At 46.9% G+C, this 13,717-nt stretch overlaps 1 protein-coding gene across 15 annotated transcripts in view; it reads right to left on the bottom strand.

The window, feature by feature from the left end:
• Positions 1-13,717, bottom strand: part of Tenm2 (teneurin transmembrane protein 2) — a 1,501,569-nt gene that overhangs the window by 34,313 nt on the left and 1,453,539 nt on the right. For 13 of the 15 annotated variants that reach the window (XM_060363849.1, XM_060363848.1, XM_060363852.1 and 10 more), the window contains 4 exons: positions 8,029-8,049; positions 4,904-5,136; positions 2,378-2,532; positions 114-988 (listed from right to left, as the gene is read on the bottom strand). In XM_060363849.1, the coding sequence (XP_060219832.1) occupies positions 114-988; positions 2,378-2,532; positions 4,904-5,136; positions 8,029-8,049 (1,284 nt within the window). The remainder of the gene's footprint in view (positions 1-113; positions 989-2,377; positions 2,533-4,903; positions 5,137-8,028; positions 8,050-13,717) is intronic. The other 2 variants (XM_060363851.1, XM_060363854.1) reach the window with 1 other exon arrangement.

Below are 13,717 nucleotides of genomic sequence, written 5' to 3'. Positions count from 1 at the left end.
AGACGTGACTAGGCAATTTTTTTTTTTTTTTTAAAGCGGCGCGAATGGTCCATCCGGATGCCGGCTGGAGGAGAGGGAGGGCCCTACAGAGATTGGTCAAAAAGCCTACTTACTCGTAGAAAGTCGTCCATCCAGTTTCGTCGCTCTTGGTGGCCAGGAGTCCGGTGTTCCCATCATAGGTCATGAGGCCCAGCTCCAGGCTCTGAGTGGACACGGCTTTGAGGCCTCCGTTGGTACCCACGGTGAGGGTGATGATCTGGTTATCGGGCATGAGCAGGTGGCGGGGCATGCCGCTGCTGTCCCGGCGGATCTTCAGGGAATTCCCGTTGTTGTCGATCAGCTCAGTGACGTCGTTGTCGGCGCTGTAGGTGAAATTGTACAAGTACTCCCCCGTCACCAGGCTCACGGTGTACTGATGGATACCGTCGGCGTTGAACACGTACAGCTCCTGCTCCCCCGGGGACGCGGCCTCGTACTGGTTGAACGCGTTAAGCACGGGTTTGTTTTTGCTGACCGCCCGAATCCGAATATTCCCGAGGTCTGCGATGTAGATGGTGCCGTCCGGAGCCACAGCTAAGGACGACGGGGAGTTTAAGATGGCGTCCGTGGCGTAGGCATCGTCTCCCGAGTAGCAGATGCAGTTGACGTCGTTCTTGCAGTCGCAGTCCGAAGCGGCCCCGGCTAACAGGCAGATCTCCCCGTTGGTGGTAACCTGGCGCAGGCGGTTGATCTTCTTCTCGTCCGTCTCGGTGATGTAGAGCACCCCGGTGTGAGAGATGGCGATGGCGCTGGCCGACTCCAGAGCGGAGTGGATGGCCAGCTTACTGAGTGAGTAGTCAATGCCGGGCACCTGGCAGTGCATGGGCCGTCCCGCGATGATGCTGACCTGGTGGTTCTCCGTGATCCGCAGGATGACGTTGTTCTCCAGAACGTAGAGGGAGTTGTCCATGGGGTTGACGGCAAGGTCTGTTGGCCACTCCAGGCGAACCTGTACATGACACAGCATTTCAGGAAAGGCCTCTAGCGTACTAATTTTATGCATCTAGGAGAAAAGACTTTAGCTATCAAAATACTTTGTGTCTGCCCGATGGGGAGAGAGCAGAAGCATTAGCTCCCCTGGAACTGGAGTTATGTATGGTTGTAGGCCACCAGGTGGGCGCTGGGACTCCCACCCAAGTCTTCTGCAAGAGGAACAAGTTCCCTTAACTGCTGAGGCATCTCTCCAGCACCAACTTAGCCTTTAAGGAGCAAGCTGTACGAGGACTGCTCATCATTGAACCATTTGCCTGAGCTGGCTGTTTATGACAGAGAAGAGGGGAGCATGTGACAAGCTCTTCCTTCAGTTTCATCTGTCCTGACTCCATCCTGCCAGCTCTGCGCACAACACTGTTTCTCAGCTTCAGATGACTAACCAGGGCTGCAGCCATCAAACGGGGTCGTATAGGTAGATAAATGCCTAAGGGACCAATGCAATTCAGCCCACAGTCAGCTCCACCAGCCATGGGTCAGAGAAGGCTGTGTTCATTTAGAGAAGACACATTTGTCTAACTTGCAAAAAGGCAGCCATGTGGCTTGGAAGGTGGCCCTAGCCAAAGAACAGACAAAGAACAGGCTGGCTAACAAACTACAACTTGAGCTTTTGGAAAAAAAGAAATGAACAGAGCCAAGTCAAATACATTCTTCCTCTGTGGAATTTGAAATAAAAATCTCGGTAGCAACTTGTCAGTTTTTTGGGGAATTTGAGCTAAAATTTATAGGTTGACCAAGGGTTGAAAAGATTCTTACAGGCAGGGTGAGCATACGCGCCGGCTTCTTTGAACAAACACTGCACATTTGAGGAGCCTGTGGTCTCTGCCACTGCAAGAGACCTGATAAAACACACTCTTTGGAGGATGATTGAGGAGGGCTTTGCTCTAGTAACTACTACACAAAGTGGAGGTTTATATAGCGAAGATGCAATCATTCCAGATTAACAGGGAAGCTCTGATTGACACGTAACACTAAACCACACAGTCTCAAATCTTTGAGAATGATGGAGACAAGAGATAATTACACAGCAGCCCCTACCCTATAATCTGCCACTGCTAGAGCGTGCCACCAGCATTGCTTCTCAGAGAAGAATCACCCTCTCTGTTTCTCTCTCTCTCTCTCTCTCTCCCCCCCTTCCTCTATCCCAAGTTTGTCTTCTCTTTTTTACTTCTTTCCCCCTCTCTCTCCTCCATTTCCATCCTGCATTTTTCATATGGATGTCTAGTTTACCTTGATTCTTCACCAAACTAACAGAGATCTGTGTTCACAGCTCATGCTCCCAACTCACACTGGAACACGTGGGAACCATGGGCTAAAACCCAGGAGTTGGTTAAGAATGAGTCCCCACCTGGGCCACATCCATGCTGGAGTCACAGCTCAGTGGCCGGACAGCTGTGAGGTCATTGGAGCCCAGGAGGGTGGAGATGATTCCATTCTGGTCGACCTTCCGGATCATGGTGGCATCAACGAAGTACATAAGCCCGTTCTTGTCCACTGCGATCCCTAGAGGGGAAAGCATGAGGATTTTGTTTGTTTGTTTGTTTTGTTTTTGATAGGAGGATGGTTTGTGGAAGAGATGGGGATGCCCTACTCTGGGCATGATATGCTTGGACCAGGGACCTTACTGGGATGGGTAAGCATCCTCAGAACACTAGATCTCAGTCCTTTAGAGGCAAACGTTTCTCAAGGACACTGCACTGTGATGTGCATGATTCCCAGGGTGCTAGCTGTGTCCCCTTCAACCAATGACATCACCCTGAGCTGCAGAAGAACCAAGGCTGCTAGTGAATGTGGAAACAGCCCTGACTCTGCTCTCTCTGGAAAATGAGTTATTACCAAAGTTCATTGCTCTAAAAAAAAAAAATGATTGCTAGTGTATTACTCAAATACCCTTCATGACTAATTGTGACAATGAGGCTGAGAAACAATGATGCTTTCAACCACAAACTCCCAATTCAAAATGTATCCTCCAGGAAGAATTCCCAATTAAGCCTTGACTCCAATCAGCACTCCAGTGCCCCCAGGGGACACAGAGCCCTAGCATTTCCCTGTCGCAGCAGGACTGATAAGACACAGGCTGCAGCTTCTATTTCTTTTGCGTTTTCATTTCAGTGCCCAAGTACAAGGCTTGGCATCCTTAATCCATGCTGCAGGCTGCTTGCTCAGTAGCTAAAAATGCTAACAAGAATTAGGCCCTGATATGATTACTCCTTAACCCCAAGCATCTTCGGGCCTTTCAAATAGATGCTCATCAATTCTAAGAACTCCCTAGGACAGGAATCATGGCAATAACACCCATGCTTTTTTAAATTTCATTGTTTAGTTAAGTGTGTGTGTGTGTGTGTGTGTGTGTGTGTGTACATACATATCTGTATCTGTGCACATGCGTGTGGAGGCCAGGGTTGATGTTGGGGTGTTCTTCACCTTATTTTTTTAAAATGGGGGTTCTCACTGAACCTGGAACCTGCCTATTCTTTGTAACCAGGGATATCCCACGGTCTCTGCCTCTCCAGAAGAGGGGGTATAGGTATGTACCGCTGTACCTGATTTTTTTTTTTTTTAATTTAAGAGCTGGGGACCTGACCACAGGTCCTTACACACGTGCCACAAACACTTTACTAAGTAAGACATCTATCTACCTAGGCCTTTTCCGACTCATATTCTCTCTCTCTCTCTCTCCCCTCCATCTCTGAAGCTCGAGGACAATTTAATTAAGAGTTTAAAAGAAAAATACCCAAGGCAGGCAAGTTGTAAAGCTCAGCAGCTGCCTGGAGGAGGAAGATTGGAGAACAGGAGGAAGCTATGCTACTTAAATTAAGCCAGCATGGAGGCCAGCCACATGCTAGATAAACAGGCAGGGAGGGGAGCTTTAGAGAAAAAGTGAAAGAGCCCAAAGTATCAAATAGTCACTTAGGCTCTGGCCAGCTTCTGGAAGAAAAAGACAGAAGATAAGAGAAAGGGAAAGCTACGTCTTTCTGAGTCAGGGCTCGGAAAGGCAGCCAGGCTCAACAGAGCCTCCTGTAGTGCCTGCACCAGGGGCTGGGAATTCTGGGAATGGAAAGTACACTATCTCCTTAAAGGGCCAGCTATTCCTCCTGTCCCCTTTAGTGTGGCTTGTGGTGAACCCAACTTTCTGGGCGAGAGTCCCTTGGCCAGGAGGGCAGCTGGATCAAGCGGGTTAATCTAAGGAAGGGCATGGGCATGTGTCTAGCTAGAGCAGTGGGGCTGAATGACCCTTTCACAGGGGCAGCCTAAGGCCCTCAGAGAACACAGATATTTACATCAGGATTCGTAATATAGCACAATTACAGTTGTGAACTGGTGACAAAACTCAGTTTGTGGAGGTGGGGGTGTCACTACGACATGAGGAACTGTATTAAAGGGCCACAGCATTGGGAAGGTTGAGAGCCACCGATCTTGAGGTAGATGGCATCCTTTTGGTTAAGAGGGAAATGTCCTGCCTCACTGAGGACTCACCCCTCAATTCTTAAGGGCTACAGTTTTCTTGGGTAGCCACAACATGACCCACACAGCACCTCAGACTTTGGATATACTACTGTCTAACATCAAAGTCCGGCACAGTGGAAGGCCCTGGGCTCGGCTGTGTCTCCGGTGCCTTCAGCTGGTGCTCTGACAGGTGGAGCCAACACTGTCTTCCGGTTCTCTCTGACTGTCGGCAGTCAGAGGTCTCCAGGTGCAGGGCTACTATACCATATACGTGGGTGGTAAAGTTTACTTAATAAGTGAGCTTGAAAGCACCGTCACAGACCCGGAAGCCTCACCACAAACCACCTTAGGAAGAACGGTTTTTAGATGACATGGGTTTATTTAGCTTGCAGCAGGGTGGAGAGCTCTCTCCTTCTGTCGTCTTTACCTCGAGGGCTCATCAGGGTTGCGTCTATCGCCTTCCCTCCGTCCCCACAGCGGGCTTCATCGAAGGGTAGACACTGTTCGCCGGTCCCTGCCACAACTTCCGAATTCCCAGCCAGGTCTTTGGCCCCGCTCAGGGACTTGACACGGTAGATTCTGCGACTGTTGGTGTCAGAGACGTAGAGAGAGCCAGTCACAGGGTCCACAGCCAGGTAGTACTTGTGTCCTGGGCTGTTGCTTTAGGAGAAGCACAAAGAGAAAAGAGCATGGGATTATGCAGCTGGCCTCTTGGGTCGGAGGTGACAAAAATCCTAGCGACACTCTTACCTTCTCTAGTGTCTTTCCATTTTAGTGAATTAGTGATGCTCTGAGGTATATTTCAACACATCGTAGCTCTCAGATACTTATGATTAGGCTTAAGCTTCTCATGCTATTTCAAGAGTTGAGGATTCCCATCAAACCAACAGAATGTTGCTTCATTTAACTGGCACAAAGAACCCCATTCCACTCCTGTTGTAGTGAGCAAGGGCATTCACTTGATGCCCGCTTCTTATATTTCCCAGGGGCTTAGTGTATTGTCTCAAGGGATTTAGGAACCCGTTCTCCCTGTGACAATGCTCTCTTTTTCACTAAGCCTCCACAAAACCTCCAAGGTCATGAACACTGGAGCAACCTGGAAATTTCTAGGCTTATGATGACTAGTTCCTCAGATCCCCGATCCTTGGCCTTAGAGCTGATTCTTTCCTAGCATCTATGCAAATGAAACTGGCATTTAGTGCAAAGGGTAGTTATCTTGCCATCCTGTTCAACATTTCCCCTTGAACCTGACCAAACCAGCACCTGGCATCTGAATTACCAAGGGAGATGTAGCTTTCTTGTGCTGGCTTAACAGCAAGGTCACAGGTTTGAATCCTGAACCTCCCTGTGTATTAATCTCTTAGGTGTGTGGAGTAGATCAGGGGGCTGTGTGGCCCCGGGACCTGTATGTGTCCTCCGTGAGCCTGGCCAGGATGGAGCAAGACTCGGGGAACTGGTCCAGGGTTAAGACACAGGATGTGTGACTCAAACCTGGTTGAGGACCTTAGGCCAGTCTTTCGGCAGTAGTGGGCATCAGCTCTCTTACTCGGGAAATGACAAAATCAAATATCCTTCCTAACGGTCCTTCCAGGTCAAAAGCCTACAGGTCTCCCTTTCGCGATGTCTGCCTCTCATGGTGGCTGGGACCAGAGTGAGTGCTCCCACGCCTCCAAGGTGGATCATTCCAAATTCCCCATCTACTGGGGGTAGTGGTGGGTGCTGCTTCCTGAGCCAGTGGGCGGAGTCCATGTACCTAGAAGGAGTGAAGGCCTTTTTGTCCTGATATTTTTCAATTATACTCTGGAATGATGGGAGGGGAAGGGTTGGAAGAGGTGAGGGGAAAGTGAGCGTGGTAGCAGTTGGTGTCAGATGCATTTGTCCTGTGGACATTAGCTGGTAAATTACTAATTAAAACACTATCATTTGGGTTCTTGCCTGATTTAAAAAAAAAAGAGTTGGGGAGCTATTTTTAGGACCTATTTGTGAGTCGAGGCCATCTTTAATTCCTGCCTCTCTTCAGGTTGCTATTAAGACTGATAATTGAACTGGAAGTCAAGGTCTTTTGAAAGAGTAGGCTTCTTTGGGTTCTTTTCTTTCCCTTTCTCTCTCCCTTTGTTTTCTGCCCTCCCCACTTTTTGGCCAAGTCATTAGAGAATATCTATATATGCAAAACAAATTAGGGCAGAAAGAGAAAAATCCATGCCATTTTTTAATTAGATGCTTCACCCTCTTACTAAATGAACAGTAGCTGGCATGATCCTCAGGAAGATCAAGGCACTGCACATCTGTGCCTATGTATGAGCGAGATAATTAATTCTGGACTTTCTAGGGAGTCCGATCTGAGGAGGCTTTTCTGAATCTCTGGCATAGGAGCTGACAGGTAGGGTTAGCTGTTGCTTCAGGAGACCATTCTTCAGGTAGCCCATCCTCTCTCTAAACCATGAGTCTCAGAGAGCAGTGCAGGAACAGTGGGAAGCCATGCTCCCTATCAGGGAGGAGCAAACATGGTTGGTCTGTGGATTTCAAGAAAGGGAGAGTCTTTGGGGGACATTTCTATTCTTTGAAAGAATTTGGCTGCATCGGGGTGTCTATAACTAGCCAATCTTGAGGGTTTCAAGATTATAAAGGCAGAAAACTTTTTTTTTTCCTTACCTACCAATGGCTGTGCCTTTGACCATAATGATACCGGGCATTTTGATTCTACTTTTTGTTCAGTTCTGACCTACTGTTTCATGGTTGGTGTTTCACAGGGTGAAGACAACATTCATTAAGTTGCCCCTTTTCTTCCCTCCAAAAAGTAAGAGCATCTTTTCTATCAGAATAGTCATGCGGTGTCCATTTCACTGCAGTGCTCATGTGCATGCACATAATACGTGTTGTACATTTGACATGTGAATTCTACCAATACGATTTCAAATAACCTTAACCAGCACGGTCACAGAAGCCCTTTAGACAAAAAGTACTTCATCTACACCTTTCATACTACTGAAGGGTGATTTAACTTTATAATAATTCTCAGTATATCTAACTGTTGCATTCATTCTGACCAGCAGAATGGCAATTAACTTGTGTTGTGTGGGTATGTGCGTGTTTGTGTGTGTGTGTGTGTGTGTGTGTGTGGTGTTTAAATGACCACATATCTGGGGGAAAGTCATTAATGAGTTGAAAATGAGTTTTTGACCCGTTTCCAGTTCATTAAAGCTTTTGTGAACCCAGTCCAGCATTTACAAAAGCCCGAAGTTTGCCTCAACTGTTTAGCTCAATTATGGACCACACTGAGCAGCCGGGACAGAGGTTCACTGAGGGTTCATTATCGTGCTCTCGAATCTCCCAGAAATTCTAATTACTGTCAGCTTATTTGGTTGCTTTTTGACTGCATTTCATAATTGCAAAAGCTTATCATACCCACAACACACAATTAGCACATAAAAAAGTTACTGTATTTGGTACATAAAAATATACAACATTACACAAGAAGCACAAAACAAGAAGGCGAACACAAGGAACAAACGAACCATAGCAAATTATATGGGAAAGAGTTCTTCGTCTTACCTATGTTTAAACTCTTTATTTCTTTATAGAAAGAAAACAGAAGGAAAAAAGAACAAACAGTTAGCTGAGGAATTGATGATAACGCAAACATAACATTTTTCTTTTGTTTGTTTCTCATATAAAGGACCACCCCCCAAAGGCAATCTTTTTCATTTTTTTTCCCCTTTCTAACTGACAGTTCCTGGCTCAATTATCTGGGAAGAATCCCTGAGTTTAGACTCCTCCTGGCCACTGGGAAATATGCACACGATGCCTGGATTCTCTGACAGGCAAGGTGGCTGTTGTGGGATACAGGTGGCAACAGGTGAGACAGGACTTCTGGCTGATGAAGTGATGGCAGGTGGGTTGCATCTCGGGGGGGGGGTCGATTCCTGTTGACTAGTAATGGCTCCTGTGAGTGTGGTGGTAGAGAGTTTCTGAAGCCAAACTCAAGCTCAGCTGTCAAGAACTCTGTGATTGATTTGTAATGTCTGTTCTGGATGTGGAAGGAGCATAGTTAGACTTGTGCTGCTGAATGCTATGGGTGTACTGAGGGAAGAATCAGGACCACCTAAAGGAGGGAACCTCAGCTCATACCAGCTGCAGCATGGCAAAGGCCTTGCCCCCCTCTGACTCACCAAACCATTTCTACCCCTGCTCCGTGCCTCCTTCCCCATTTCATTTGCATGAGCAGCACACCCTTGCAACCCATATTCATTTTTTTTTTTCTCACTGTAGCAGCCAATACTGCGCCCATTCATGAAATTCACAGGCAATACTATCCACTTGTAATTGGAACCAGAGACTCCGGTTAGCACACCATTTAGGAGAGTTAGAAAAAAAAAAGTTGGTTGCTTTTTTTTTTTTTTTCCTTAAAGAACAAAAGACATTTCAGTTTCAACAAGAGACTGGCTGAACTGTAGCATTCAGGCAGAAGAAGTGTAAGTGTCTCAAGTAAGGAAACCCACTCTCAATTCCTGAGGCTTCTAGGACAGGTAGAAGGGGCCCTGGATTCTTTCCTTCCAGCTGAGATATGAGGTTTGGGGACAGAGACAAGGGGAGTTGGATGCCCTGACTCCTGAGGTGCCCTTCCGGCCTCTGTTTGTGGGGACGGGTATCATTAGTGAGAGGTTTGCACAGAGATTACACTTTTATATTTTATTCTAACGTGTTAGTTTTTGCAAAAAAAAAAAAAGTTAATTAAATGATGCTGATAACTCCTGAGCTCTGACTGACATAGTGCAATTTAAGATTCAGTCTGTAAAGCCTGGTGTGTCAGGGTGGCAGCCGGGAATTCTCGCATCTATTTTATATTGCTTAATGAAAGTGAAATGCTATCTGCCACCAGTGGTAGACACATTTGCCTCTTAATTATTGCAATATCAATTTCATTTTTTTTTAAACTCAAGATTTTGTGAGAAGACTGGATGGGATTTGGGTCTGCAGTTCTGACCTACTTCTTTTCTAAGACCATCTGCTTTAAGTTGATTACTATAATATCGGTGTTGGGGGAAGAGGACAGGAGGGGAGGGGGATCGAGGCATAGGAAGGTATGGAGTTTGAAAGATCATATGGATATGAGCTTTGGATAAAGGCTGAAGTCACTGTACTTCCAGGCCAGGGTAGGCAACAAGCCAAAATAACATCATCATTTAGTCAATCCGTGTAAATGAGGGCAGATGCCCTACTTCTGAGGGACAGGCTTATACTTTGTGTTCACATCCTCGACAATTCAGACCCTTCAGGCACACCCTTTGAGGGGAAAGTGGCGTCTCAAATTTAAGGAGCTGAGATGAATTAGCATTTCACACCGCAGAGTCCCAGAGTCCTCTGCGAAGGCTTCAGGGCCTCTCCCAGCCTCTTCAGCCTGCCTCCCAGAGCTGTCATCACCCTGTCTTGTGATTTATGTGTGTGTGCTTGTCTTTTCCACCTCTTTGAGAGCAGGATGAGACTTACACATTTCTGCATTGCTGAGACTTCAGAGAGAGCAAGGGCTGGGGAAATAAGTCTTTGAGTGCAGGGAGTGCGGGATGAAGTTACTTTTCCCTTTGCTGTGGACTGGCAGCACTGTCCTATGTTCCGTTTAGAAGTTTGCAGGTACAGACAGTTGAGAGCCCTGTGAACCTTGCCGGGTATACTTTGTGTCCTCTCTTTTCCCTTTCAGGGAGAGTGGAGTTGGGTTGGACATAGTTTTATTGTTGCTGCTCTAAGCACGGGGAGATTAATTTGGGATACGTTCAGTTGAATTTTAGAGGGATGTGCTTAGGTGGTTTGTAGTACCTTCAGCATCTAGGTAAATTATTGCAAGCCATTCTGTCAGAAGAATGGCTTTTGGGAATGCTCCTGCCCTACTGTGTTGATTCATGTAGCATCCTTGTAGGGCGTGTGAGAGCCACTGCAGAATTCATCCTTCATGGTTATATGTACATTGGTGACAAAATGATTAATGAGCACCAGTTCAAAAAGCATTACAAGAAAATGTGAAATGCCCAGAAATATTACAAAGGAAACTTGATAGAGGTTTCTCTAAATTTATACTTCTTACAACTTACATGTTATCAACAACCAACTGTGTACACAAGCAAGTTTTTTTGTTTTGTTTTGTTTTGTTGATAATCTGAAACCAATTTTGATTGGTTATATTGGAGGAAAAGTCATGTCTGTTCTAGAGATAACAAAATCAGAAAATAACTGTCCCATAAAAAAATAATCAAAGAGGAGCTGGGTGTGGTGGCACTAGGAGGTAAGGACAGAAAGACAAGGAGTTCATGGCCATCCTTGGCTAAACAGCAGCAAGTTCAAGGCCAGCCTGGGCTATGAGGCCCTGTTTCAAAAACCCCCAAACAACAACAAAAACCCCAAGACAAAACAAATAAAAAACAACAGCAAAATTATCCGAAGATAATCAAAAGGGTATGGGGAAAAAAAAAATCAAGTATCACAGAGACTGAATAGGGGTCAAGTCAGACAGATATCAGGCCATCAGAGCTTCGTGGTGACCACACTCACTGCGGCTTTTAAAAACTTGCCATATTTTCCCTTGTCTTCTATAATATTGTTTCGTTTTTCATTTACTCTCATCCAAGTACTAAGTAGACCCAAACTTCCTTAGCTTCTAAATCCAGATGAGATTCAGGGCCATCAGGGTAGTTAGTATACTGGGAGATTCTCTTTTTCTTAGTCAAATTGATCTTTATTATTATTTAACTATTATCAGTATTGTTGTGTGCACATGTGTGTGGCGCATGTCTGCATGTGTGATGTGTGTGAGTGCAGGCATGCACATGCCACAGAATGTTGGCGTAGAGGGCAAAGGATCACTTTTGGAGTTGATTCTGTCCCGCTGTGGGTTCTGGGGAACAAAACTCGGGCGCTTGGTTTGGTGCAGCAAGCACTCCTGTTCACTCGCCCTCCTCATCGGCACTCACTTTTCATTTTCAACTCGTAATCTGCATATCTTCTTTTTAAGAGGGACTGCCTAAAACTGCATTAGCTTCCAGCCCCACAAGCTGTCTGTCCTTGGTCAGCGGGCTTTGAAAATAGAGTCAAGGGTTAGCCCAGAGTGGTTGGAGACAGGGCGCTTACTACTGTTCTGGGTTGGGGGCTTTGCTCTTTTCCTGACGCTCATCTTCCCAGCTCACAGGAGGGAAGCGGCTGCCTTCTCTAGCTGCAGTCAAGCTGTCCATCCTCACACTCGGTGGGATGGGTCCCTGTTTAGCTCTCAGGTCAAGCTTGTCTTTGGAGATGTCCACTTCCAGCATCTGTTGCTTGTGCCCTCCTGGCCAGGCTCCCGCTCTGTCTGCATCTCTGCCTCCTCCGACACTAGGACATCTAAATTGGACAGTTCCCACTGTGAAGATAGGCCCTTGTGCGGTTCTGCCACGGGCCCACCCAAAAGCATGAGAAGCAGGTCTCCATGGGGGGTGATCTCAGGGGGAGAAACACACAGGAAACATTAATACCTTTGTTTGGAAAATGGAAAAGGGTTTCAAACATTATGTTACAGGGGGCTACCTCAAGAGACATCGGAGAGAGATTCTGCCCCCGTCTTGACTGTCGCATTGTGGGGTCTAGTTCTTAAGATGCTTTCAGATCGGGGAGCAAAGGATTTATCTTTCAGAGAAATTCACCCTAAGGTGTCAGTGGCTGATGAATTTACTCTGCTCCAGAGCGTTTTGGTTTCCCATGGGCCAGGTGGAGAGGGTGATAATTACAGGAGGGAAAAGCATCTCCTAAAGATGGGATATTAGACTCCTCAGGGAAGTGGGTGTTGAAAATGTGCTAAATCAAAGCACACAGGTGATAACCATTGTACTCTTTCCAGCACTGGAAGTTCCTGGAGTACGGGGACCTCCGGCCTGCAAGTTTCGTACAGGCAGAAGTGGAGGAAAGCCTATCGAGGACCATGGTAACACTGATTGGGAGGTGGGGCCTTGGGGTGGGTGAGCAAGGTAGGGATGGGTGCGACTCCAGAATGGAATCGCTCAGCTGCCAAGCCACAATGGAGAAAAGACACAGGCAAGACAGGTCTCTCCCTCTTTCCTCCCCCCTCGGTGGGTGACTGTTTTGAAGAAAGGGGATTGACAGCCCTTTGTTTTCAGGCATGTAGTGGGAAGAAAAGAAGAATCAAGTCAGTGTTCTTGTAAAAGCTTAACTTCTAATCGGCTCCGGGTTACTGGATGATGAAAGCAAGAACAAGTTTGAAGACAGTTAAAGAAAACGGGGTGGGGTGGGGGGGTGGGGGGTGGGGGGGGAGGGTGAATCACACAGCTATCGAGGGAGATCGGGAATGATAGCCCTCAAGCTGCCCTCGGTGTTACCACATGGGCATGCTCTGTTTTCCTTTGATTGGGCCATTAGCTTTTACCATTGGTGTTTGCGCTCTCTACAGTTGGAGAGACATGGAACCAGAGGCGAGGAGGGACTGGCTCTTGAATTCAAGCACCTGTCTTGAACACCTAGGACTGGCTGGACACACTGCTCTAGGGATAACAGGGCAAAGATGACCAAGGTGTCTGGAGTACAGAGGTACACATGCCCAAGCCTAAAAAGCCACACAGAAATAGCCAGACAAGGTAGCAAGCGGTGTCAGCTGTGATGGAGAAGCAGAATGTTACTCTTTCAGAGGAGGGGGAGAAGTTTCTTCTAGGAAGAGGGGACTTAAGAGCAGAACCAACAGGCAGACAGGAAGAGGCTGCCTAGATTGAGTGGATGTGTTGAGTTGAGCAGCTGGAATGAATTAAGATTTGGAGGTGGGAATGTACCAGGTCAGTACTGATTAGCTCTGAGCAGGAAGAGCCCTGACAGAGGAGAAAGTATATACTTGGAAGGTAAAAAATGGCCCTTTAAATAATCCAGTCATGCATGGAAAACACAATGCAACCAATGCCACCGTCTTCCTCCACGGCTCTCCAGTGCCTATAGCATGCCTGAGAAGAGGATGGCCTTTCCCGGACTAAAATAACAACAACAGCAGCAGCAGCAACAGCAACCATAAACCAGTCTCAGGAAGGGGATTTTGCTGGGAAGGTCTGGAGAGAGGCCTGCTGAGTCAGTTTGCAGTCCCTTCACTGGGCCTCTGTCTTGCTCGCTCTCTGCTCATGCACGACACACTTCTGCCTCTTGTACTTCACGGCCTCGTGCGCTCTGTTTCTGTAATGGTTTCTTTAGCTCCTCAGCTCAGCTTGAAGTGCATTATCTTCTCCAGGTG

The sequence above is a fragment of the Meriones unguiculatus genome, chromosome 11 (genome assembly GCF_030254825.1).
Source record: "Meriones unguiculatus strain TT.TT164.6M chromosome 11, Bangor_MerUng_6.1, whole genome shotgun sequence".
In the NCBI taxonomy this organism is placed as follows: Eukaryota; Metazoa; Chordata; class Mammalia; order Rodentia; family Muridae; genus Meriones; species Meriones unguiculatus.
Note: the sequence above shows the minus strand (reverse complement) of the source record. Positions and strands in the feature narration are given on the sequence as shown.